This window comes from Strix aluco, chromosome 24 (assembly GCF_031877795.1).
Source record: "Strix aluco isolate bStrAlu1 chromosome 24, bStrAlu1.hap1, whole genome shotgun sequence".
Lineage (NCBI taxonomy): Eukaryota > Metazoa > Chordata > Aves > Strigiformes > Strigidae > Strix > Strix aluco.
In genome coordinates, this window is record NC_133954.1 from 9,429,199 (window position 1) to 9,450,874 (window position 21,676).

General features: G+C 69.2%; 2 protein-coding genes across 2 annotated transcripts; one reads left to right on the forward strand and one right to left on the reverse strand.

Annotated features, from left to right (window-relative positions):
* Positions 1–442: 442 nt before the first annotated feature.
* Positions 443–4,512, reverse strand: LOC141934260 (collagen alpha-1(XV) chain-like). The gene is made up of 16 exons (XM_074849609.1): positions 4,448–4,512; positions 4,315–4,368; positions 4,088–4,114; positions 3,722–3,823; positions 3,469–3,513; positions 3,246–3,317; positions 3,098–3,139; positions 2,962–2,989; positions 2,701–2,750; positions 2,486–2,620; positions 2,259–2,321; positions 2,081–2,149; positions 1,838–1,906; positions 1,451–1,645; positions 1,113–1,225; positions 443–940 (listed from the first exon to the last, which is right to left on the reverse strand). The coding sequence occupies exons 1-16, from the start codon at positions 4,490–4,492 to the stop codon at positions 730–732; spliced, it is 1,320 nt and encodes a 439-aa protein (XP_074705710.1). The 5' UTR covers positions 4,493–4,512; the 3' UTR covers positions 443–729.
* Positions 4,513–9,963: 5,451 nt separating this feature from the next.
* IGFBP4 (insulin like growth factor binding protein 4) lies at positions 9,964–19,344 on the forward strand. The gene is made up of 4 exons (XM_074849610.1): positions 9,964–10,327; positions 16,120–16,274; positions 16,402–16,536; positions 16,808–19,344. The coding sequence occupies exons 1-4, from the start codon at positions 9,964–9,966 to the stop codon at positions 16,934–16,936; spliced, it is 783 nt and encodes a 260-aa protein (XP_074705711.1). The 3' UTR covers positions 16,937–19,344.
* Positions 19,345–21,676: the final 2,332 nt, after the last annotated feature.

Sequence of the window (21,676 nt, forward strand, 5' to 3'; positions counted from 1 at the left end):
TGCTGCTGCCCCAACCCGCTGCTGCTGCCCCAGCCCCGCGCCCCAGCTCTGCCCGCACACCTCTGCCTGCCTGCTCCTGTGCGGAGAGGGGGACGATGCCTGCTTCTTGAGGATTTTGCCCCTGCCTGCTGCTGGCGCTTTGGGAGGGGCAAACTCCGCTGCCTGCACCTCGAGAGAGTCACACTCTGGTTCCCGAGGGCCGGGAGAGGTGAAGCCCCGCTGCCCACAGTGCAGCAGCAGCTCAGTCTCTGCCCAAACGCCAGGTCAGGCCAAGCCTGGTGCTGCCTGTGCCCTGGCAGAGGCTGCTTGGTTGACGCAGCCCCTCCATGGCTCCAGACCCCCTCCCCAGCTCCCAGGCTGGCTGCAGCGTGCCCCCCCACGCCCCTCGCTGTGGCAGGCCATGGCCTGGTTAGGGGCCCCCGTAACAGAGCGCTGCGTGTCATCCAAAACACCAACTTTTTGTATCTTTATTTCTGGGGCAGTGACAGCATTTGCTTCACTGGAGGTGCAGGGAGGCAGCTGGGCACAGTCTGGCACCACCCAGCCACCCCCCGGCCTGGGGAGCTGCGGGGTCGGTGTCCCCTCGGTGCCCTCGCACAGCTCTGGCGCTGCCATTCTCCCCCTGCGCTGCCCACGGGGGTCCCGGGGCTGTTTCCTCGGCCCCGCAGGACGGTGGAGGGGGCTGCCTGGGGCATGTGGCTGGGGGTCCCTGGTGCCGCAGTGCCGGGGTCACCACATGTGCCGGTAGGGAAAAGCCACCTCCACGCAGAGCACAACCAGCGCCGCCGAGCAGTTGTGCCGCTGCCCCGCCAGCAGCCTGCCCTCGCCCAGGGGGGCGGCCAGGCCCTCCCCGGGGCCGGAGCTGCGCCAGCCCTGGCAATCCCGCCTGCGGGCTTGGCCACCGCGTGGCGTGGATCCGTGCCACGCCAGCCGTCGGGGCCTGCGGATGGGGATGAGGGTGAGAGGGGCTGGGTGACACCCCCCAGGGCACCGCTGGCCCTTTGCACCAGCTTCTGCAGGGATAAGGCGGGGGGGACCCACTGCAGACCCCCCAGCCTGGTTCCTGGTGCGGGTGCGTTTGTTCAGGGATGCTCTGCTGGTGCTGGACTCACCAGAGGGGATCCGTCAGGACGTTGCGCCCGTTGAAGGAGTAGATGGGGCCCCGCGGGGCGGCACCGGCCTGGCCCTCGAAGAGGGAGCTCCAGGATTTGGCCAGCAGCTGGCCCTGTGGGCACAAGCAGTGGTGCTGAGCCGGGGGCTGGGGCGATGCCCTTGTCCTGACCATGTGTGGGCAATAACTTGCTCTGGGTCCCCCTCAGCTCCCCAAAACACAAGTGCCGAGCACGGCTGGGAGCGCGGCAGCCCCAGTGCGGGACTGGGCCAGCCGAGGCTCACTGGGGGCTGCGGGGCTTTGCTGCCAGCAGCCCCCACAGGGGACGGGGGTACCTGCCTTCAGGTTGACAACAGGGAGGGTCCTGTCTGTCCTCTTGACGATGGAGACCAGATCCTGGGTGGGGGCCGACAGGAACGCCCGGAAAGTGCCGTAGAGCTGAGCCTCCTGGGACTGCCGGTAGCACTGCAGGTCGGCGCCCCGGATCCCGCTCATGTCACCGGCGAGGGGCACGTTCAGGGCAGCCAGGCGGAGCTGTGGGGGGGAGGCAGGGCAACGGGGGGGCTTGGGCATGGCCAGGCGTCGAGGGCCCTGCTCCCTCCTGCCTGGGAGGCTGTGAGCCTCCGGCGGTGCTGGCCAGGCACGGAGGGGTCCCCCAGGCACCTCTCCCCCCTCTCCCATGGTTGGGCCACTTGACTCCCACCCCCGGGGCCGGGCACTGCTCACTGATGGGATCCGTGGGGCCATGGTGGTTGGCAGGATCTGGGGCAGCTCTTGTCCTTCCTCCTTCTGGACCTGGAATCATGGCTCAGGTCAGCCCAGGGACACCCATCCCTGTGCCATGGGTGCCATGGGTGCAGCACCCTCCCTGTCCCAACGTGACCCCCAGCTCTGCGTGTGCCAGGCTGGTGCTGCCCTGTCCCCACGGCACGTCCCTCCTGGCGTGGCTGGACCTGCGGTGGGGCTCACCAGCGAGTCCGTCGGGGCCAGCGTGGGCGGCCCCGTGACAGGACCTCTCGTCTTCACCCGCTTCGCCTCCTGGATGGAAAGGAAAGGACGGTCCCACAGGGGCTTGTCCCCCCGCAAAGGAGGGCTCTGTCCCCTTCCTGGGACATGAGCGGACCCGGCGGCTGCCCACACCCCTCACCTGGTACCGTGGGGTGGAGGCGGAGGGGTCGTCCCCAGCGAAGAGCGACTCCGAATCCTCCAGCTGCTCAATGCAACGAGCAGAGCGATGGGTGAGGGGGGAACCGGCTCCTTCCCCGGGCTCTGCTGCTCCAGCGCCAAATCCAGCCCAGTGCCGGCTGCCAGGGCTGGAGCCCGGACCCCCCCACCCTGTGAGGGTCCCCGAGGGGTGTCCTCGGTGCACGGTACCAGGAGACGGCTCCAGCCGGTGGGGGTCCGGAGGAAGGCGCTGCTCCCTTCCCGCACGTAGACCAGGCTCCCCTCGGGCACGGCGCTGCCCGACTTCAGCATCAGCTCCTTGGACCTGAAGACCCAGGTCTGGCGCTGGGGGGGGGATGGAGAGGTTCAGGGCCCGGCTGTGGGGCAGCCTGGGGGACTTGCCCACAGTCGCAGCCACAACGCACCCGGAGATCGGTGTGGGAGTCCGGCAGCTCCGTCCGAGGGATGTCGGCATCTGGAGAGCCCAGAGAGGGTGAGGGGGTCACAAGGCGCCCCCCGGCACAGGGCCAAATGCTCCCGCGGGAGCCGGGTGGGAGAAGCCAGCTGCGGTGCTGGGGACCTGTGCAGGGTGTCACGGCCCCGGTGCCCGGGGAGGGAGGCAAGACTTCACAAAAAGCATTTCCAAGGAGGCTGGAGCCCCCAAAACACCTGAGAAATGTCCTTACCTGCTGCCCAGCCTGCGTCGGTGGCTGCCTGCGAAGGCAAGCGGGGCCCATTACTGCTGCTGGGCACAGGGACGCGTTTCGCGGGGCATGGGGAGGGGACAGGGTCTCTCTCGGGGACAGCGAGACCGCGGCTTACCGGCTGCTTGCAGGGCGGCTGGGCACGGACGGGGTAAACTCTCTGGAAGCAAAGACAGGCGGGTTTGCGGGGAGCCCCTGGCGCTGGGCACGCTCACACGTGTGTGTGCTCTGGCACAGGCGCCTGCACAGCCCGTGCTGGGCCTTACGTTGAGGTAGAGGAGACCTGGTGCTCCGGGGGGGCCAGGGGGCCCGGGGGGGCCAGGGGGACCTCGAAGACCCTGCAGTAGAGCAGTGTGGAGATTGGACCAGGCTAGTTTGGTGCTGCCTTTTGAGGGGACAGCTATAGAACACCCCATCGCTCTCCCTCAGCCTCCCCACTCTGTTCCCCTCCCCAGACTGAGCTCCCCGCGCCGGGGCAGCGCCTCTCACGTGGGGGATGATCGCTCCGTAAACCTCCGGCTCCTCTTTGCCACCCTGCAGAGAAAGAGAGAGAAGATGGTGATCTCCATCCTCTCCCTCTCCATCCTCCATCGAAGCGGGGGCTGTGAGCCCTGTGGGGCTGCCGGTGGGGTGAGCTGCAGCGTGGGGCACCCCGAGCTCTGGCAGCAGGGTCCCCAAGGCCAGGCTGGGGTCCCCGGGCACGCCTCACTGTGATGGGGCCCCACGAGCCCTGAGGACTCACCGTTTGGTACCCGCTGATGGGCACCCAGGCTCCGGGCTGGCTGCCGGTGCTGGGGAAGGGGAAGTGGCCTGGTTTGCACCCGTGTTCCCCGTAGCAGCACCCCTGGGTGAGCCGAGAGAGAGGCACGATTAGAGCCTGGGCTGGGGGTGTGTGCGTTGTGTGTGTGCACGTGTGTGTGCACCTGCCCAGGGGATGGTGTGACTCGCTGTGTCCCCCCCAGCCGTGTCCCAGCCCGTTTGGGGACTCTGGCTGTGCCACCAGGGCGAGGCGGAGGCTGGCACGGAGGGCTCAGGGGTTCACGCTCAGGGTGTGGGTATGGGACCCCCCCAGCCAGCTCCCCCCACGCTGGTGCCCACGGCTACAAACCCGCTCTCCGGGGTCGCCCTTTTCTCCCTGGAAGGAAAGCAGCAAGGTCCTGTCAGTGCCCCAGTGCGGGGGGTCCCTGGGCACTCCCGGGCCCCCCAGCACAGCCACGTGCGTCGCTCCACGGGGTGACACCCGCCACGGAGCTCTTTGGTCTTGGCACCGGCACCGGGGAGTGGCCGCAGTCGGTGCCATCCCCGTGCCCTTGCTGCCTGCTCCCCCCGGCTCACCTTGGGGCCCGGCGGCCCGGCCGATCCGCGGTGCCCTGCGTGGCGTGGGTCACACTGGAAAGAGAGGATGTGTTGGGGTGAGCCGGGGCTGCCCCCACCCCTGAACACCCCCAACCCCAGCCCCACGACTCACCCTGTAGTCCCCTGGCGGCCCTGGTGGCCCCATGGGACCGGGCATGCCCGGGGAGCCCGTGTCCCCTGTCCGGCCAGGGCTCCCTGGCATGCCCGGCAGTCCGCGGTCGCCCTTCTCACCCTGCCAGCACACGGTGCGTGGGGGCTCAGCACCCTGCATCCCCCCCGGGCCCCGCAGCGACAGGGCTGGGGCAGCCCAGAGCTGTCGGTGCTGGGGGCTGCTCCCCACTGGGGCAGAGCGAGGGGCTGGTGAGCCCGGCTGCTCTGTCCCCACCCCGCCAGCTCTGCTCTGGCCCTACAGGTGGGCTGGGCTGGGCCCCCCTCACCTTCAGTCCGGGGAATCCCGGCTCCCCGCGGAGCCCTGGTTTGCCAGGGAGCGACGCAGGTCCTGCGGGACCGGGGGGTCCTTCGTGCCCAGGCACCCCGGAGGGACCCTGTGGCCCTGGGAGCCCTGGTGCCCCCGGGGGTCCCTCTGGCCCAGCTGAGCCTGGAGACCCTGGAGGTCCTTCAGCCCCGGGGAAGCCAGGTGTTCCCACAGCTCCGGGCGGGCCGGGGGGTCCCGGCTGCCCCTCCCGCCCAGGGACCCCCGGGGGGCCTTCGTGGCCTGGGTAGCCTGGAGGTCCAGGCAGGCCGGGCAGCCCGGGGGGGCCCGGGGGTCCTGGGTTTCCCGCAGGGCTGGATGCTCCCACCTGCTTGTTGGGTTGGAGGGAGGGAGGAAAGAGAGAGCAGAGTGGGTAAGCGGCCGCGTCCCATCCCCTGGTCACCCTCCCTTGGGTCACCCACTCCCACAACCACGCACCCCCACCCTCCCCATCCCTGCTGGTCCAGCCGGGGACAGACACTGCACCGGCATCGCCTGCCCGTGCCCCCACCCCAGCGCTCACCTCATTCTCTGATCCCTTGGGCAGGGTGGCGGGTGCGGGGGGGCTCCTGGCTCCCCATGTGCCTGGTGGTCCCGGGGGCCCCGGTGGTCCTGGAGGACCTGGGGGGCCCCGGGGACCCTGGTGACCTGGCTGCCCCGGGCTGCCGGATTTCCCTCTCTCCCCAGAGAATCCGGGCTGGCCTTTCTCTCCTGGGGACCCCCGGTCACCTTTCTCTCCCTGTCAGGGAAAGACAGAGCCTGGCTCCTGGCGCTTTCCTCCGCTGATGCCCACCACAGGGACCTGCTGCCCCCCTGCCGGGGTCACCTGAGTCGCCCCCAAAACCAGACCCCGAAGCGAGAGTCCAAATCCTGAGCAGAAAAGGTTTTGCACGGCCAAAAGAGCTGCGGGATTTCTCCCAGTAGGTCTCTGTGGGTCCCCAAGCCCCCCCTGCTCCTCCCTGGGGACGACCACCGCACCTTTGGGCCGGGAGGGCCGGGAGGGCCAGGGTGCACGGGGCAGACACAGTCGGAGCCGTTGTGCATCTGGAGAGGGAGAGAGCGGTGAGCTGCAGGCCAGGAGCCCCGACCGCAGGGTCCAGCACGGGTGCCCTGCGCCCACCTCTCACCTGGAGGGCAGGGTCCGTCTCTGGGGCTGGGGGCACTGGCCGGGGCAGCCCCTTCGCCGTTGACTGTGCGGAGGAGAGGAGGGGCTGAGTGCGAGACCCCCGAGCACCATCCCTGTCCCCTGAGCACTGTCCCCATCCCACCCTACCAGCCCATGTCCCCGGGTGCCCACCCCAGGCTGCCCCTTGCACCCCCCCGGGCACCAGGACCCCTCCACCACCTTGATCTGCAGGAACTCCTCTTCCTCCGCGCTCCCCTCGAAGATCTCCGGGGCGGCCGTGGGTCGGTGCTGCTAGGATGGACGGGGAGAGCTCAGTGTGGGGCTCGGGGGGATCCTGGGGGGCAGCTCAGAGTGGGAGCCTGGGATGGGGGGCTGAGCTGTGCGGGGGGACGCCGGGAGCTGCCTCGGCTCCTTCCCACGTGGGCAGAGGTTGAGCCGTGGCTCAGGGCCAGAGCGGGACACGCTGCCCTGCCCCGGGGCAGATAAGGGGAAGGACGCAGTGAGGGGCCCGGCAGCGCTGGGGAGTTTTGGGAGGGCTGGGGGAGCTGGGGAGGGGGACGCTGCCCAGGGAAAGGCACCTGGCCTCGTGTGCGTGGCGGGGCATGGCCCGGACCCTTCGCTGCCCCCCTGGCGAGGGGCTCCCGGCGTCTGGGGGCCGTGGCCAGTGGGGGTTTGCTCAGCAGCACCTTCCGCGGGGGCTCCACGCTGCCGGCTTCTGCGTCTGTGGGAGCAAAGGAGTGATGGGGGGGAGGTGGCAGGGCTGGCGGCGGGGGGGCCAGGGTGGCACAGTACTCCCAGCCCGGACCCCAGCACCCCACACCTCCTCCTCCAGCCGTAAGGTGCCCCCTCCTTGCTGGGGCGCAGGAGCTGGGGGTGCTGGGGATGCCGTGCCCCACCCCACCTTGCCTACCTTCCTCCCTGTCCAGGGTGGGCGCCGTGGGGGCCGTGGGGCTGGTGCCTGGATCTGCCGTGGTGTCCTCCGAGCCCAGGGGGTAAAACCACTGGGCTGTGGTGGGGGGCAGGCGCCCGGCCAGCACCGAGAGGATGCAGAGCGTGCGGAGGAGGCACGGGGGGCCGCTGGACCCCATGCTGCTGCCTCGGGGTGAGGGTGCCCAGGCTGGGGGGGCTTGGCTCATCCTGCTCACCCTCGCCGTCTGCTCCCGTGGCCCCGGCACGGCTCCCGCTGTTATCACGGCGGCCCCCGCGCTGCCCGACACGCCCCTCGCCTCCCCCGACACCCTCACCCCACGGGCCGCATCCGGCGGGGGCTGAGCACCCAGGTCACCCTCTGCCCCACCAGCCGACCAGGGGCGTGGAGGGCAGCCAGGAACCGCGGGGAAGGGAGCCAGGGCCAGGAGCTGCTGGAACCAAGGCGAGGGAGGGCTGGGGGGCGAGATGCTGCCTCGAAATGGGGAGTAAAACCAGCGAGGAGGGGAGTGGAGGATGGGGCATTGACCCTGGGTGCTCTGCGGGGTCTGCCCGGCCACTGGTGCCTGGTGCTGGGAGGGGACGGGGACCAGCTCAGGGGTCAGCAGGGCTGAGTTCTGGGGAAGGGGCTGCAAGAGCCCGGGGGGGCGTGGGGGTGCTGCAGTGGGCACGATCCCGTGCCCTGCAGTGTGCGCAGCCACCGTGTCTCACAGCAAAGGGTCCTGCGTCTCCCCAGCTGTCAGGGCCACCCTTGGCTGGGGGTCTCCATCCCCCACTGACCCCCAGCCCCTCTTCTGTCCCTGCTCTGCGCTGCCCTGCAGCCCCTCCCCAGGGCTGGGGTCTCTCTAAACCCTGCTTGGGGGAGTTGCGGGGAAACAGCCTGACCCCCCCCCCCTAGCCTCGGGAACCCCAAATTGCTGCCGAGGTTGAGAAAGACGTTCTGGGAGGGGCTGGGGGCACGGGACTGCCCTGTCCCAGGCGGGGGAGCTGGGCTGCACCCAGCAGCGCGCCCCGAGCCCCCTCCTTGGCAGCAGGGCCGTGGTTGGGGTGGGGGGCGGCGTGGCAGGGGGGTGCACTGGCCCAGCCCCTCAGCATCTCGCAGGATGGTGCTGGGACGGATGGGGACCCCGAGGAGCTGTGCCTGGCCAGAGGGGGGGGATGGCCCCCGGGGCTGTGCTGCCTCTGCCCGCAGACACAACAGTCTCCCCCGCCGGCGCTCGGCGCTGCCAAGGCCTGATAAGGTGCCACGTCCTGAGCGGGGGTGGGCACCTGTTTGGGTTTGGCCCCCCCTTGGACACCGTGTCAAGGCTGGCGCCTCTGCCCCGAGTCACGGCCACGGCGCAGCCGTGCCAGGCAGGGCAGGGGCTCTGGAGCAGCCCTGGCAGGGCCCCTGCGCCAGCCGGGAGGGGAAAAGGGGGGGGACAGGGGAGTGTGGGGGACACAGACCCTGCCTGCCCCCCTCTACACCCCCCCTGCCTGCCCGTGCCCTGCCTGCACACTTGGCGCTGCCCGACCCACCTGCACAGGAGAGAGAAGATGGTCCTGGGAGCCCCCGTGGCCAGTGCCACCAGTGCCGGCACTCCGGCCGCAAAACGCCGGTTTGAGCACTACCTGTACTCACCTATGAGATGAGTTTGGGGTTCTCAGCCCAGCTCTGCATTACTGGCTGGCTCTGCTCCTCTCGTCCCACCTGCTACACCCAGCCCCACAGCAGGCCCCCGCAGCGAGGCCCAATGTCCGGGTGTTTAATGACCGTTAATTGCCGTGAGTGTGGTGGGGGGCGCAGTCACAAACCCTGCGCGATGTGGCTGTTCCCTGCACATTGTGCTCGCCCCACGGTGCCACACCGGGCCGAGCCGGCTCCCCATGTCCCGCGGGGTGACTGTCACCCTCCTGACGGGCTGCACCGTCTCTCCGTTGGTGGTTTTGCCAGCGTTGGTCAGGGCCAGCGTGGTGATGCGGCCAGCACCCAGGTGCTGCTGTGCCCCTGTGTCCCTGGGCACGCGGGACCAAGCTCCCCACAGCGCCCAGCGGCTCCTCGACCCATGGCACGAGTTCAGCAGGTCTCTCTGCCTTACCCCTGGCCACCGGGGACGGGGACAGGGGCTCTCTGCGCCCTTGCCACCCCCCGCAGCGAGCCGGGAGCGTGGGGGACAGCTCGTATGAGGCCACTCCAGGCGCCGCAGCATCTCCCGCAGGGCAGGGGCAGCTTGTGCCCGAGCTCACCCCACCCCGGGCTGTGCCCAAGACCCCCCTGCCAAGTCCAGGAGGGTCCCCCCCGCCTGCCCCGAGCCCGGCGCTGGCCGAGAGGCCCCTGGGCGCAGCTCACGGGTCACCAGGCCCCCGGGTGATGCTGGGTGGGGGGGACGGGGGCTGGTCCCTGCCGCCTCCCGGGGCCTCCGCCCTCCCCCGGGGACTGCGGGGCCTGGCGGGGCCGGAGCGGGGGGATGCTCGGCCCCCCCGCCTGCCCGTTTTCCGAAATAGCCACTAGATGCCGGCACCTTTCAACTTATCCCGGGCCGGTGCGGGGCCGGGGGGGCGCGGGGACCCGGCGGGGCCGCCCCAGGGCGTCCCTGGCAGACCGGGGCTGAGCTGCCCGTGATACCGGTGTTACCGGCAGCGCTTCTGCTCCCGCCGGAGACCCCCGCGCCCGGGGCCCGGAGCCCACCCCGGGCTGCCCCACGCTGGGGTGTCTCAGCCCCAACCCCCGCGATGCAGCCCCGGATGCTTCCCACCCTCTCCCAGTACACCCCAGTTGCTCTCCGGACCGGGCGGGCAGGGTGTCGGGGCGGCTGCCGGGGGCTGCGAGGGGACGGCGGGTGGGGTCCGGTGGGTTGGGGGGGGGGGGGCGGGCGCGCAGGGCCGGGGGTCTCCGCGCTACCGGGCGCCGGAGCTGCCCCGCCGGTGGCCCCGGTGCTGGAGCCGCCGGTGGCCCCGTCGGCGGGGAGCGGTGGCTTCCCGGGGGCGGCGGGGGCGGCCCCGCCGGTGGCCCCGGTGCCGGCGGCGGGAGGTGTGGCCAGGGGCCCGCATAAAGCCGCCGCCGCCGCCGCCAGCCCAGCGCCGCCAGCCGCGGAGGGGGCGCGGAGGGGGGCGCGGAGCCGCCATGCGCGGGGCGACCGGGCGAGCGCTGCCGCTGGCCCTTCTGCTGCTGCTGGCGGCGGCGGCGGGGCCGGGGGGCGGCGAGGAGGCGATCCAGTGCCCGCCGTGCTCGGAGGAGCGGCTGGCGCGCTGCAAGGCCCCGCAGGGCTGCGCGGAGCTGGTGCGGGAACCGGGCTGCGGCTGCTGCGCAACCTGCGCGCTCGGCCGCGGGACCGCCTGCGGCGTCTACACCGCCCGCTGCGGCGCCGGGCTGCGGTGCTACCCCCCCCGCGGCGTGCCGCGGCCCCTCCACACCCTCATGCACGGCCAGGGCATCTGCACCGACCTGGCCGACGTCGAGGCCATCCAGGAGAGCCTCCAGCCCCCAGGTAAGGGCGGCCCCGGAGCGGCGGAGGGGCGAGGGGGGGGTTGCCCGGGGGGGGGGCCCTCGCCCCTCGCCAGGTTGGTGACGTGACCCCCCCCGTTTGCGCCCGCCGCTGGCTTGGCACCAGTTGAGGCTGGAGGGACCCAGCAGTGGGACGGGACGGGGCACCCCGGGGATGGGCACGCACGGAGCGGAGCTGTGTGAGCGCCCGCCACTGGGTACCAGCGGGTCACTTTGGTGCCACCCTTAGCCACGGCGGTGCCACGGCTGGTGTCACCGCGGGGTGCTCCGCAGGGGCTCGGTGGCCTGGATGGCACCCACGGCCCCTGGGGACAGGTCCCAGCTGCCAGGGACGCTCCCGTCGCATGGTGACCCCTGCGCTGCCCCTTGCCCGGGATGCTGCCGGCAGCTCTGCCTGCACCGCCGGGAGGAAACAAGAAAGAGGCCTCGGGGCACCTGCTTCCCTCGCAGGCAGGTCGGGCTGGGCTCTGGGCTGGGGCTCTGCCGGGAGCTGTGTCCTTCCCGCAGCCGGACGGGGCAGGGGGGTGCAGGCAGGGCCAGGCCGGAGAAGCCGGCTGCCTGTAGGCTCTGCCTACCTGTGTCTGCCCCAGGACCCTCTCGCAGGTGTTGATGGTGGCCCCTTGCCACCCCCCTGGTGCTTGGGGAGGGTCTGGGGGCCGGGAGCGGAGCTGGAGCCCAGCCCAGAGCTGCACAGGTCGCACCGTGGCTTTGACAGTGGGAACGGAGCCGCTCCCGGGGGCAGTGCCTGGAGACCCGGCCCGTGGGGCTGGATGCTGCGCTCCCCCGTCCCCGCCCTGTGGGCTGCGATGGGGACCACGGCCCCTGGGGCTGGGGAGCAGCGTCCTGCCATGGGACAGTCCGTGAGCAGCCCTGGCCCTGTGTCCCCACCGGGGTCACCTGAAGCTCCCCATGGGGCAGAAGGGGCCGGATCCCAGCTCTGTTCCCGCCTCGCACAGCTGCTCCGTGGCAGCTCCACCGGTGTCCCGGTGGTGAGGAGTGCCTGTCACGTCTGGGCCCCCCCGGCTGCCCCTCTCCGGGGCCGGGAGTTTGCTGCGAGTGCTTGGCACGGGGTCCGCTGTGGAGACCCCCTGCCCTGCCTGTCTGTCCTCAGCCCACATCCTGCAGGAGCTGTCTGGGCTCCTTGGCCCGGGGCTGCGTCGGGCTGCCAAGGCCTGTTGGTTTTGGCTGTGCCCTGTGTAACGCAGCATTTTTTCCCAGAGCCTTTAGGAAACAGACTTGCAGTTTTTTCCCTTCCTTCCCGCAGTGTTTTGGCCTTGCTGGGGACGAGTGGGTGGCCGTGGGAGCTGGGCTTGCCCGCCGGGCACTGCGCCTGCCTGCCGCGGCGCAGGTGGCAGGACAGGGGAGCGGGCAGCGGGAAGCCCCTTCGCCCCGGACACCCCGCAGCACTTTGCTCGGTGCAGCCCCGGCGGGAAGGTCCCGGTGGAACGTCCGAGCTGTGGGTCCCTGTCCCGCTCCGGCAGCCCAGAGCCGGTGGGAGCGTGGGGGCTGCAGCCTCCATCGCTCCCACAACAGCCCTGCCCGGCACAGCGCGGGCACCCGACACGGCTGGTGCATCCGACGGGTCCCCTCCGAGGAAGCAGAAGGGAATTAAATACCAATTTAAGGGCAGGGGCGTACGGAGCAGGTGCCCCCCGGCTGTGCCCGTGTTCCCTGGGTGCCGGGCGAGCGGAGGCTGCGGCGGGCGGGCGGCTGGGAAGCGGTTAACTCGTACAGTAAACACTTTGTCTGGGGGCTCGGCCCGGGGGGCTCCGCATTCCAGGGAAGAGGCTGGGATGGCGGGGGGGCTGGGCTGAGGCTGGGCTTGCCGAGGGGTTGGCCGATGGCTCCTGGCTCCATCGCTGGGAAAGAGCCTCTCTGCTCGCCCAGGCCTTGGGGCACCCGCGGGATGGGACTTTCTAAGAAGCGAGGGTGCAGGCGGCCGCTCTCCTGACCCAGGACCCTCTCCCATGGCTGTGGGTCTGTGCAGGACCCTGGTCCGTGTCCCACTCCCAGCCCTGCCAGCTCTGGGCTGGCTCCCGGGACACCCCACTGCTTGGCCAGAGCCCGGCGACGGGGCTGGCCCCGGGAGCTTCCAGCCACGGGTTTTGGGCACAGCCTGCGGGTGCCTGGGGGAGGCGGTGGCTGAGCCCGTGTGTGGCAGCCGGGAAGAGGTGAGGACGTTTTTCCCCAGCACACATGATGAGTGATTTCACACCGGGTAAATAATTACGTCTGGGAAAAACTGACCCCATGGGAGTTGCATTCATCCCGCGTGGTTGCTGTAGCAGCGGCTGGGATGGATCCTGTTCCCTTCCCATGTCAGGGACCAGGAGGGATGGTGGTTGTGCCGCACACGGGCAGTGAGGACGGGCTGGGTTCAGCCCCCACCCCACGTGCATCCATCACTGCCCCTTTCCACCCGCTCCGGGGACCAGGCGAGGCTGTTGTCGTGTCCCATCTGTCCCCAGGATGGGGTCTGGCCTTTGCCCATGCTTGGGTGTCTCCGGGCTGGGTGCTGCTCCCAGCGAGGCTCAGGTCCCTACGGGGAATCAGCTGCACCCCTCGCTCCCTCTCCTGCAGCCTGACCTCTCCTCCGTCGGGCTCACGCCGGGCGCTGAGCCGGGAGGTGCAGATGTGCTGGAGCACGGTGAGGCTCAGCAGCGTGTCCCCACAGGATGGGGACGCGCCAGGCTTGCCATTCCTGGCCAAGGGGCAGTAGGTACCTGTGCCCCATCCACCCCCGCTCCCTGCACTGCACTGGAGCCAGCGCTCGGTGGGACGAGCACAGACTTCCCCGCGCCGGTGCCAGCCATGTCGAGAGCCCCGGCAGCCCAGAGAGCCGGTGCTGGGCTGCGGCCCTGCCAGGACCACCCGCAGGCCACACCAGGGCTGCCAGACGGGGCAGCGGAGCGTGCTGGGACTCACCGCGGCTCATGTGCTGTGTCAGCCCTGGACACATGGACGTGTCCCCTCTGGCTGTGGCGCACGTGGGGTCCTTCACACCTGGGCTGGTGGAGTGGGGGGGAGCGGGGCTGGAGCTGGGGGAGCCCCTGACACTTGTCCCTCTTCCACGGACACACACACGGTCCCGGGGCTTCACTCGCTGCCCCGGGGCTTCCTCCCACGGGAGCCGGGAGCCGCGCGGTGGAGCCCGGAGCCCTTCGCTGCTTCCTCAGGCTCGGCGCCGTGAATCACAAGTTCGGCATGTGACCACCCTCATTTGCAGCTCCCGTTAATTGAAGGTGACGCTGAATGACTCGTTTGTCTCCTGTCTGCGGGCCAAGCAGAAGGCCGGGCAGAAACCCTGCTCCTGCCGGGACGGGGCGGCTGGTCTGCGTGGTGGGCGAGGGCAGCACCCGCTCCCATCCCAAACCGAGCAGAGGGGCTTCTCCCCGCTCCGCTCTGCCCCTCGGAGACCGACCTCTTGCTGGCACAGCCCCAACCGCAACCGGCAGCACGGGGCGGGTGGTGGCCGGTTCTTGGGCTGCCCAAGGCTTCCAGGCAGAGTGGGGCTGGGGGAGAGGTGAGGGGGGGCTTGGGGGCACCCTGCTGGTGCTGCCGGGCTGGCATCCAGGTTGTGCTTCCCAAGGGGTTGGGACACCGTGGGCTGCACCGGGAGTGGTGCAGGGGGCTGGTGGGTCCCCCCAGGCTGCTCTTTCCATGTCTCTGTGTGTGAGTGCGAGGAGTTTCTTCGTCCTGGAGTTTTGCTGAGGGAGGCGGGAGGCTCCTCCAGCTGCCGCACGTCGCTCAGCGGGTGGGAAAATCACCCAAGGGCTGCAGCGATCCCCGTCGTGGGGAGGGAGCCCGGAGCTGGCGTGTGAGTCGGGGGACCCCGGTTCCAGAGCCCTGTCCCCAGAGCCGAGCGCCGGCAAGAGCCGCCTCACTGCCCGGAGGCACCGATGTTTCATGTGACCTTATGAAAATGTTATTGGCATCTGGTTTTATTTAAGCCGAGATTTGACGCTCTGAAGGCAGCTGGCGGGGGGAGGAGGGGTGTTTGTCCATGCCGGGGCTGGGTGAGGGCTTCCCCTGGGCAGAGCAGGCAGCGGCCGGTGCCCCCCGGTCCTGCCTTTCCATGGTGCGGGAGCAGCACGTGGAGGTGCTGGGACTTCGGTGTGGTGGTCCCTGTGGTGCCACATCTCCTGCCGGGCTCTTCCTGCCGTTTCACCCCGATGAGGTGCAGGGCGGAGGCAGGGGAGGGAGGGAGCATCCCTGCCCGAGCCCCCTGAGCCCCCGCCTGGGCTCTGCTGCCAGTGCCCGCCTCGTGCCAGGGCCCCGTGGTTGGTGCTGCCGGGGCTGGCATCGCTCTGTGCGGGGTCCTGGAGACTTTGGGTTTGTGTGTTTCAAATTTCAAGGGCATGAGCCATTTCCTGGAAAAAAACTGACAGATTAAACAAAAAGCAAATAACACGAATGAAGGAGAAGGCTTTGATCGGGGCTTCGCTGTGAACTTTAACCGGGCTGCTGGGAGCTGGTCCAGGAGCCCTTCGCTGCAGGGGAGCTGCCGCGTGAGGAGCCGATGGGAGACCGGGGCCGGGATCCCGTGGGGATGCGGCGGGCAGGAGCCTCCGGCTCCGCTCCTGCTGCCTGCGGCCTGCCTGCTGCCTGCCTGCTGCCTGCCTGCTGCCCGCTGCCTGCCTGCTGCCTGCCTGCGGGAAGGGCCAGTGCCGGGCATCACCCCGGCAGCCTCCGTCCCTGGTGCTGTGAGCCCCTGGGTGCTTCCAGCCACGCTGCGCCGTCCCCGCCCCTCGCCTGCTTTGGGAAGGTTCTTCCCGTTGCCGGCTGCGATATCAGTTAGTCTAAGCCCAACTGCAGGATAAGCCGGGCAGGGAGCCCTGGCAGCTTTCCTCACCCAGCCCAGGCGCGTTGGGAGTCAAAACTCTGCTCGGGGCTGTGCCTGATGCGAGCGCGGGCGGGACCCCGGCTCCCCGGGGCGTCGCCCCTCTGCAGGGTGTTAACGGGCCCCAAACTGGAGGGACTGGCAGCTTTTTCAAAACTAAAGTTGCACCGAGAGCTCAGGTCTCATGATGCTCCGTCCAGCTGCCAACATCTGGGATCGCAGTTTGGCTGCGCTCCTGGCGCAGGCGAGGATGCCAAGCGCCGCCTTTCGGGATTGGCCCCGCGGGAGATTAACTTTCTTATTCCAGGAATTTCTTCTTTCATGTCTTCGCGGGGGCTGTACCCCACAGCAGAGCACGGCTCCACTCCTGGCGGCGGCGCCCGGTGCTGCCCCGGGCCTGGCGGGTGCTCAGCACCACCCCGCTGCAGCCCCGCTGCCCCCGTTCCCGCTGCAGCTCCTCAGAGGCAGCTTTTTGGGGGCACCGGGGTCTTCCTGGGGCTCCCTGGCTCTGTGTCCGGGGGTCACCTTCCAGCCCCGTGGGCGAGCACCCGGTGCCTGGTGGCACGTGGCTGCCCGGGGCACAGCCAGACCCTCGTGCCGCACAGCACACTGGAGCAACTGCCCGGCGCTCTCGCAGCGTGCGTTTGCAACCCTACAATAACAGACGTGTGGCAACAAGCCCGTGAATCGTGGCTAATGAGTTGTTAAAACTCCAAGGAGCCTCTCCCGGTGCTGCGGGGGGAGCTCAGCCCAGCGTGGTGACAGGGGGGGACCTGGGGGCTGGGGGGTGACGCCTGTGGGGATTGGGGAGCGGGGTGTGGGGATCCAGCAGCACCGGCTGCACGTTGTGCTTGGGGGTGCGAGTCGCTCCGGCGCACCGCGGGGGCCCCGCTGTCCCCAGGGCGCTGAGTCCCCTCCGGCCTGTGTCCTTGCAGAGAAGGAGGAGATCGAGCACCCCAACAACAGCTTCAACCCCTGCAGCATCCACGACCGCAAGTGCCTGCAGAAGCAGCAGGCGAAGCGGGTCAACAACGGCAACAAGATGCGCAACAGCGGGAGCCCGTATCACCGCGAGGAGACGCGGCCCATAGTGAGCAACCGCGGGGCTGGGGAGGGCAGGGTGGGTGCTGAGCACCCCGGAGCCGTGCTCCAGGGTGGGGGTCCTGGGGTGCTGGGGGTGGCGGCTGCTGGCTCAGCCCCCTCCTCCATTCCCGCAGGCACAGGGCTCGTGCCAGAGCGAGCTGCACCGGGCGCTGGAGCGGCTGGCCGCCTCGCAGACCCGCACGCACGAGGACCTGTACGTCATCCCCATCCCCAACTGCGACCGCAATGGCAACTTCCACCCCAAGCAGGTAGGACGGGCTCTCGCCCAGCACGGGGGGCCGGGGGGGGGGCTGCGGGGAGAGGGCGGCGGGCAGACGGGCTGGTGCCGGGGCATGGCAGAGCTCCTGCCTCCGGTGGGAATCACCCTTCGGGTGCTCTGGGGCCCTTTGCAAAAGCCCCGGGGTGGGATGGGGGTGGCAAAAGCCCCCGTGAGAGCTCCTGGTCGCCCCAACTGGGCAGCCCGTGGGGATGGGGCCGTGGGGGCCAGGCTGGGCCCCACTCACCAACCTGTCCCCTCAGTGTCACCCGGCGCTGGACGGGCAGCGAGGCAAGTGCTGGTGCGTGGACCGCAAGACGGGGGTGAAGCTGCCGGGCTTCCTGGAGCTGAAAGGGGACTTGGACTGTCACCAGCTGGCGGACAGCATGTGAGCGCGACTGTGGCGGCCCCGCGCCGTGCCGCGGCCAGGACACCCGCCGGGGCCGCGTAGGAGAGGAGGAGGGGGGACACGACTGCCGAACAGCTCCCCGGTGCCGGGGGACCCTGGCACGTGCCCCGGATCGCCGCTGTGCTCCGCGCCACGGGCTGCCCACGGGGCACGGCACCGCGCCCTGTGCCATGACCACTAGCCGCCACCGCCGAACGGTCCCCGGCACTCGCCAGCGGCTCCTCCATCCTGCCCGGACACTTGCTGGGACAGATGTGGGGCTGGTGCCAGGCTGCCGGGGTGGAGAGCACCCACGATGCTGCCGCCCCTCGGTGCTGCCGCCCACCTGCCCCGTGGTGCCCCCCCAGCTTTCGCCCTGGTCCCTCCGTGCTGCGGCATGACCAGGGGACCTGGAGCCTGGTGGCTGTGGCAGGGGCTCGGCTGCTCCCTGGCCCAGCCTGGCCCCGCAGGCAGACACGGACACGCCGGCACCTCGTGGGGTGCTGTGGCGGCACCCCTGCCCGCAGTGCCTTGCCGTCCATGCCGGACCTCTGTGTGCGGCAGCAGAAGTGCCTCATCCCACGGGAGGCTGCCCAACCAAGGACTGGGGGTGCCCGGAGAGACCCCCCCACTACTACCCTGGGGCCTGGGACCCTACCTGCCACCATCTCACCCAAAGCGTGTGTGTGCGATGGGCATCGCAGCCGCACGGAGCAATAAGAGACCTTCCCCCTCCCCACTGCGACCCCCCAGCCCCACGGCCCAGCCCCGTCCCGCTCCCTGTGCAGGGACGAAGCGTTTTCCTCCCACCCATCCTGTCTCCCCCTGCCCCATCCCTGGGGCTCGGGGCTCAGGCACCCCCAGGCGTGCAGGGCTGCATCCCCGCGGGCACTGGCTCCAAGGGGAGGGTCGGGGGATGAGGGAGGCCCAGGAAATGCCTCCCAGCAGGAAGGGCTTCTTTTGTTTGTTTTTATTTTTCTTCCCCAAAGATTTTTAATATTTAAAAAATGTCGTTGGTGGGATCTTAAAATTGACTGTGTGGCCCCTGAGGCTGAAATCCTCCATCTCAATGGAGCGGGGCACTGCCGGCGATGGTTTCTGTCTTCTCTTCTTCCAACTTGGCCAACATAACAAAACCGGGACGAATTTCTGGAACGTCTCAGTGACGGGATCTGCAGATTTCGCCAGCACAAAGTTCTTAACTGAGAAATTGTCACTATTTTTGTAGGGTGGTTTTTTTCTTTCTCTTTTTTTTTTTGAATCTCTTCTGTGGGAGCCAGCTGGATTGGAAATTTTTCACCTAAATGTCTTTTAGGTGAGAAATGGCCATACTGGGTGCCGTGGCAAGCATGCCAAAGACAGAGGGGATTTTGCCAATCACCGCCCGCCCCGCCCCACCCTCTGGCTCCGTGGCCACAGTGGGAGGTTTTGGTTTTCCGCGTGGATTTGCCCTGACCATGCCGGTGGGTGCCGAGGCCCCCGATGGGAACAAAATGTTTCAGTTTTAGTGAAACACTCTTCTGCCCCCCTGGACCCCAGCAGCTCCCCAGCATGGTGCCGGTGCGGATGTCCCTGCGTGTCTCGGTGAGGGCAGGGGTGGGGATGGGGATTGGCGAGTGCCGCCATCCTGCCAGCCAGGGCTGGTGAGGGCAGAGCGAGCCGGGATGTGTCCCCTGTCACATCCCCTGTCCCCAGGTGCGCGTGTCCCAGCGCGGCCGCAGCACCTTCCATCATGTGTCCCGTGGGGCTGCGCCCCTGCCCCTGCCCCGCTGCCGACCGCCAGCCCTGGCGGGGTCCTGTGGAGCTGCCGAGCCGCTGGCTGCATCCCCGCTCACTGCCTCCTGCCAGACCCCCTGCCTGCCCTGGACACGGACCCCTGCCTGCGCTTGTGCCCTGCCTGCCCTGCTGCCCGCCCGGCTGCACGTGGCCCCGCTCCGAGGAGGCTGCGCCCAACTTCTAAACCGAGTCAGTTTGCCAGGCTGGGGGTCAGCGAGGATGGGGGTCCTCATCCTGCCGGAGCCCCCGGTCCCCCACTACAAGGATGGGTTTCCCGGGGCGGGGCACCCTCCCTGCACACAGCCCGGGCAGCGCCGGCAGATCCAGCGGAGCCTCTCCCGGTTTTGGGGTGGCTGGGGGGTGACTGGGGACACCCGCGCATTTGTGTCTGGCTCAGAGGGCTCCAGCATTTTATATCGTCTCTCCTGTAGTTTAAGGCCGTATTTACACACGATCATATACCAGCATAAGGGTCCCCAACCCCAGCGGTGTTTTTTCACGCCAGTGTGATTCTTGTCAGTCCCTCCTGGGCCAAGCCCACCCCTTCGGAATCCTGTGTAGCACCGACCCTCTTTTACAGTAAACTTGAACCTTTGTATCGTCAAAAAGAAAAAAAAAAGGTAATTACTGTATTTAATTTTCCCTGTTATTTAATGTGTTTCTATCGAGTGCATTTTATCTTCGCATTGCTTTGAAGAAAAGGGGTGGGGGGGAAGCAAAGCAGAGGAGTGAGGGGTCCAGGGGGAGCCCACGTGGCTGGACACTGGTTCCTGCGGTGCCGGGGTGTGCTGTGTGGAAACACTCCCCTTCCAAATGAGCTGAATTAAACCAGAAACCACCGGTGACCGCAGCACCCTCCCGCCGCTGTCTCGAGCCCTGGCAGAGGGTGCAGGAGCAGCACTCGCAGCCCCGACCCCGGCAAACCGCATCCCTGGGGATCACCAGCGGGTCCAGCCTTGGCCCCAAGAAGTGCCGGTGCCGGCGGTGGGGGCAGAACATGCCCAGGACGAGGGGGTCAGGGCGTGCGCCCACGAAAGCCTGGCCAGGGACTTTGCTGTAGCTACGGGGGCTGGTGGCCGAGCGGCTGTGGGTGGCTCTGGCTCCGATCCCCCAGCAAAAATATTTGATTTTTTTTTTCCTCCCGCTGCTGGCGACAGGCACAGGGGAGAGCAGCGTGGCTGCACCGGCTGCCGGCGGGACGAGCTGGGAGGGATCCTCGGTGGCAGCGAGGGACATCGCCCAGGAGTGCTGGGTGGTCCCTGCTCCCCAGGAGCCCCCCTGCTCCCCTCCCCGAGCTCCCCCGGGTGCAGCTCAGTGCAGGCTGGGCCCTGGGCGGCTCCTCACACCCCGCCGGGCAGGGACCTGCTTTGGGCACCTCCGTAGGCACCTGCCAGGGGCTGCGGGGCTGGGTAAGGGAGGCTGGGGGGAGCTGGGGAGGGTGGGGGGCTGGATTTGTGGTGGCTTGGAAGGGGAAAATATCCCTGAGCTGAGAGTGTTTGGTTTGTAGATCCCGGGACTGGGCTGCGGGAGCGTGGCCAGCGCGGGGCTGGGGACTGGCGCTGGGCGTCCCACCGGTGCGGGGACAGGCTCAGCTGCGCTGTCCCTGCCTGGGCACCTGGTCCCCCCCCTCCTGGGGGATACTGCGCCTGGTTCGGGGTTCAGCAGCCCCAAAAGTCCAGACACCCACAAAGCCTCAGGAAGAGCTACACCGAGCAGGGATGGGGCGGGAAGCAGATGATTTCGTGCCTCCTCGTGAGTCCCAGCTCAGCCTCCGCTCGGTGCCGTGGTGAGGACAGTGAGGGTCGTCACCGCTGGCCCTGCACCGCGGCACGGAGCAGCGCCGGAGCCTGGAGAAGGTGCCAGGCTGGGACGAGACGCTGGATGGGCTTCAAAGTTCAGGGGAGGACAGGGACAGGCACCGGCTGGTGCCAGGGCGACGTGCTGGTGGCCAGGCAGTGCCAGCGGCCTCGCAGAGCCGCAGCCCACGGCACACGTACGCGTGCGCGCCGGTGCCATACGCACCGAGCATCGCTGGCTCCGCTCCGTGGTTTGGAAGGGTGTCCCGGGACGCAGCTGGGAGATGCCCAGGTGTGGGAATGCCGGCGGCCACACGCCTCCTGGCTGCCCGGTGCTCCCGGCCACGGCTCGGCTTTCTCACGGTGTTTGCGGCAAATGGTGGCTGGGAGGTGGCGTTGCCAGCGGTCACACCACAAGAGGACAGTTCGGTCCCCGGGGTCGCAGCTCCCTGGGGCTGGAGGTGTCGCCTGGGGCCAGCGCCAGCGGCCGGCGGTGCTTGGGGTTGTGCAAACACGCCGGCGGAGCTGGGCCGAAGGCAGCCGCCTGCAGCCAATGTAGACAAGAGCTGTAATTTGCTGGCGCAGCAGCTCAGCAGCCGGACCAGGGAAGACGCCAGCTCTCCTGGAGCCCGGCCCAGCACCCTGGCCCCGCACCGACGGCTGCCCAGGGCTGGGGCTCCCCGGGCTCTCCTTTGGGGTCCCCGCTTTGGCTGCCCCCAGTCCTGGCAGCTGCAGGGGCACCGGGCTGGGCTTCGGAACCGATTTGGCTGGAGAAACGTGCGTGTGTGCATTTGGCAGAGCCGCTGCCAGGCTGCCGGGAACGTGGGGGCTGGTGCCGCGGGACCAGGGGGGCCGATGCCCCTTCCATGACACTTGCAAACTGGGGGCACCCGCCTCCCCCCAGCTCCCTTGCTGGTGAAGGGAGGGTTGTGGCCCTTTCCCTCTTCTGGAGGTCACCATGAAGCTGGTGACAGGAGGAAACCGACCCCCCCACACACCCTCTGTGTGTCCGGAGGCGCTGGCTGGGACCCCCGGGCAGGGCTGTGCGGGACAGCGGTGATGGGACCCCGCTGTGTTGGGCTGACCCCCCCCCCCCGGCACTGTCTGGCAGCAGCTCTGAGTCCCAGGTGAGCTGGTCCACGTCTCTCCGGGGAGCGAAGCTCTGCACGCTC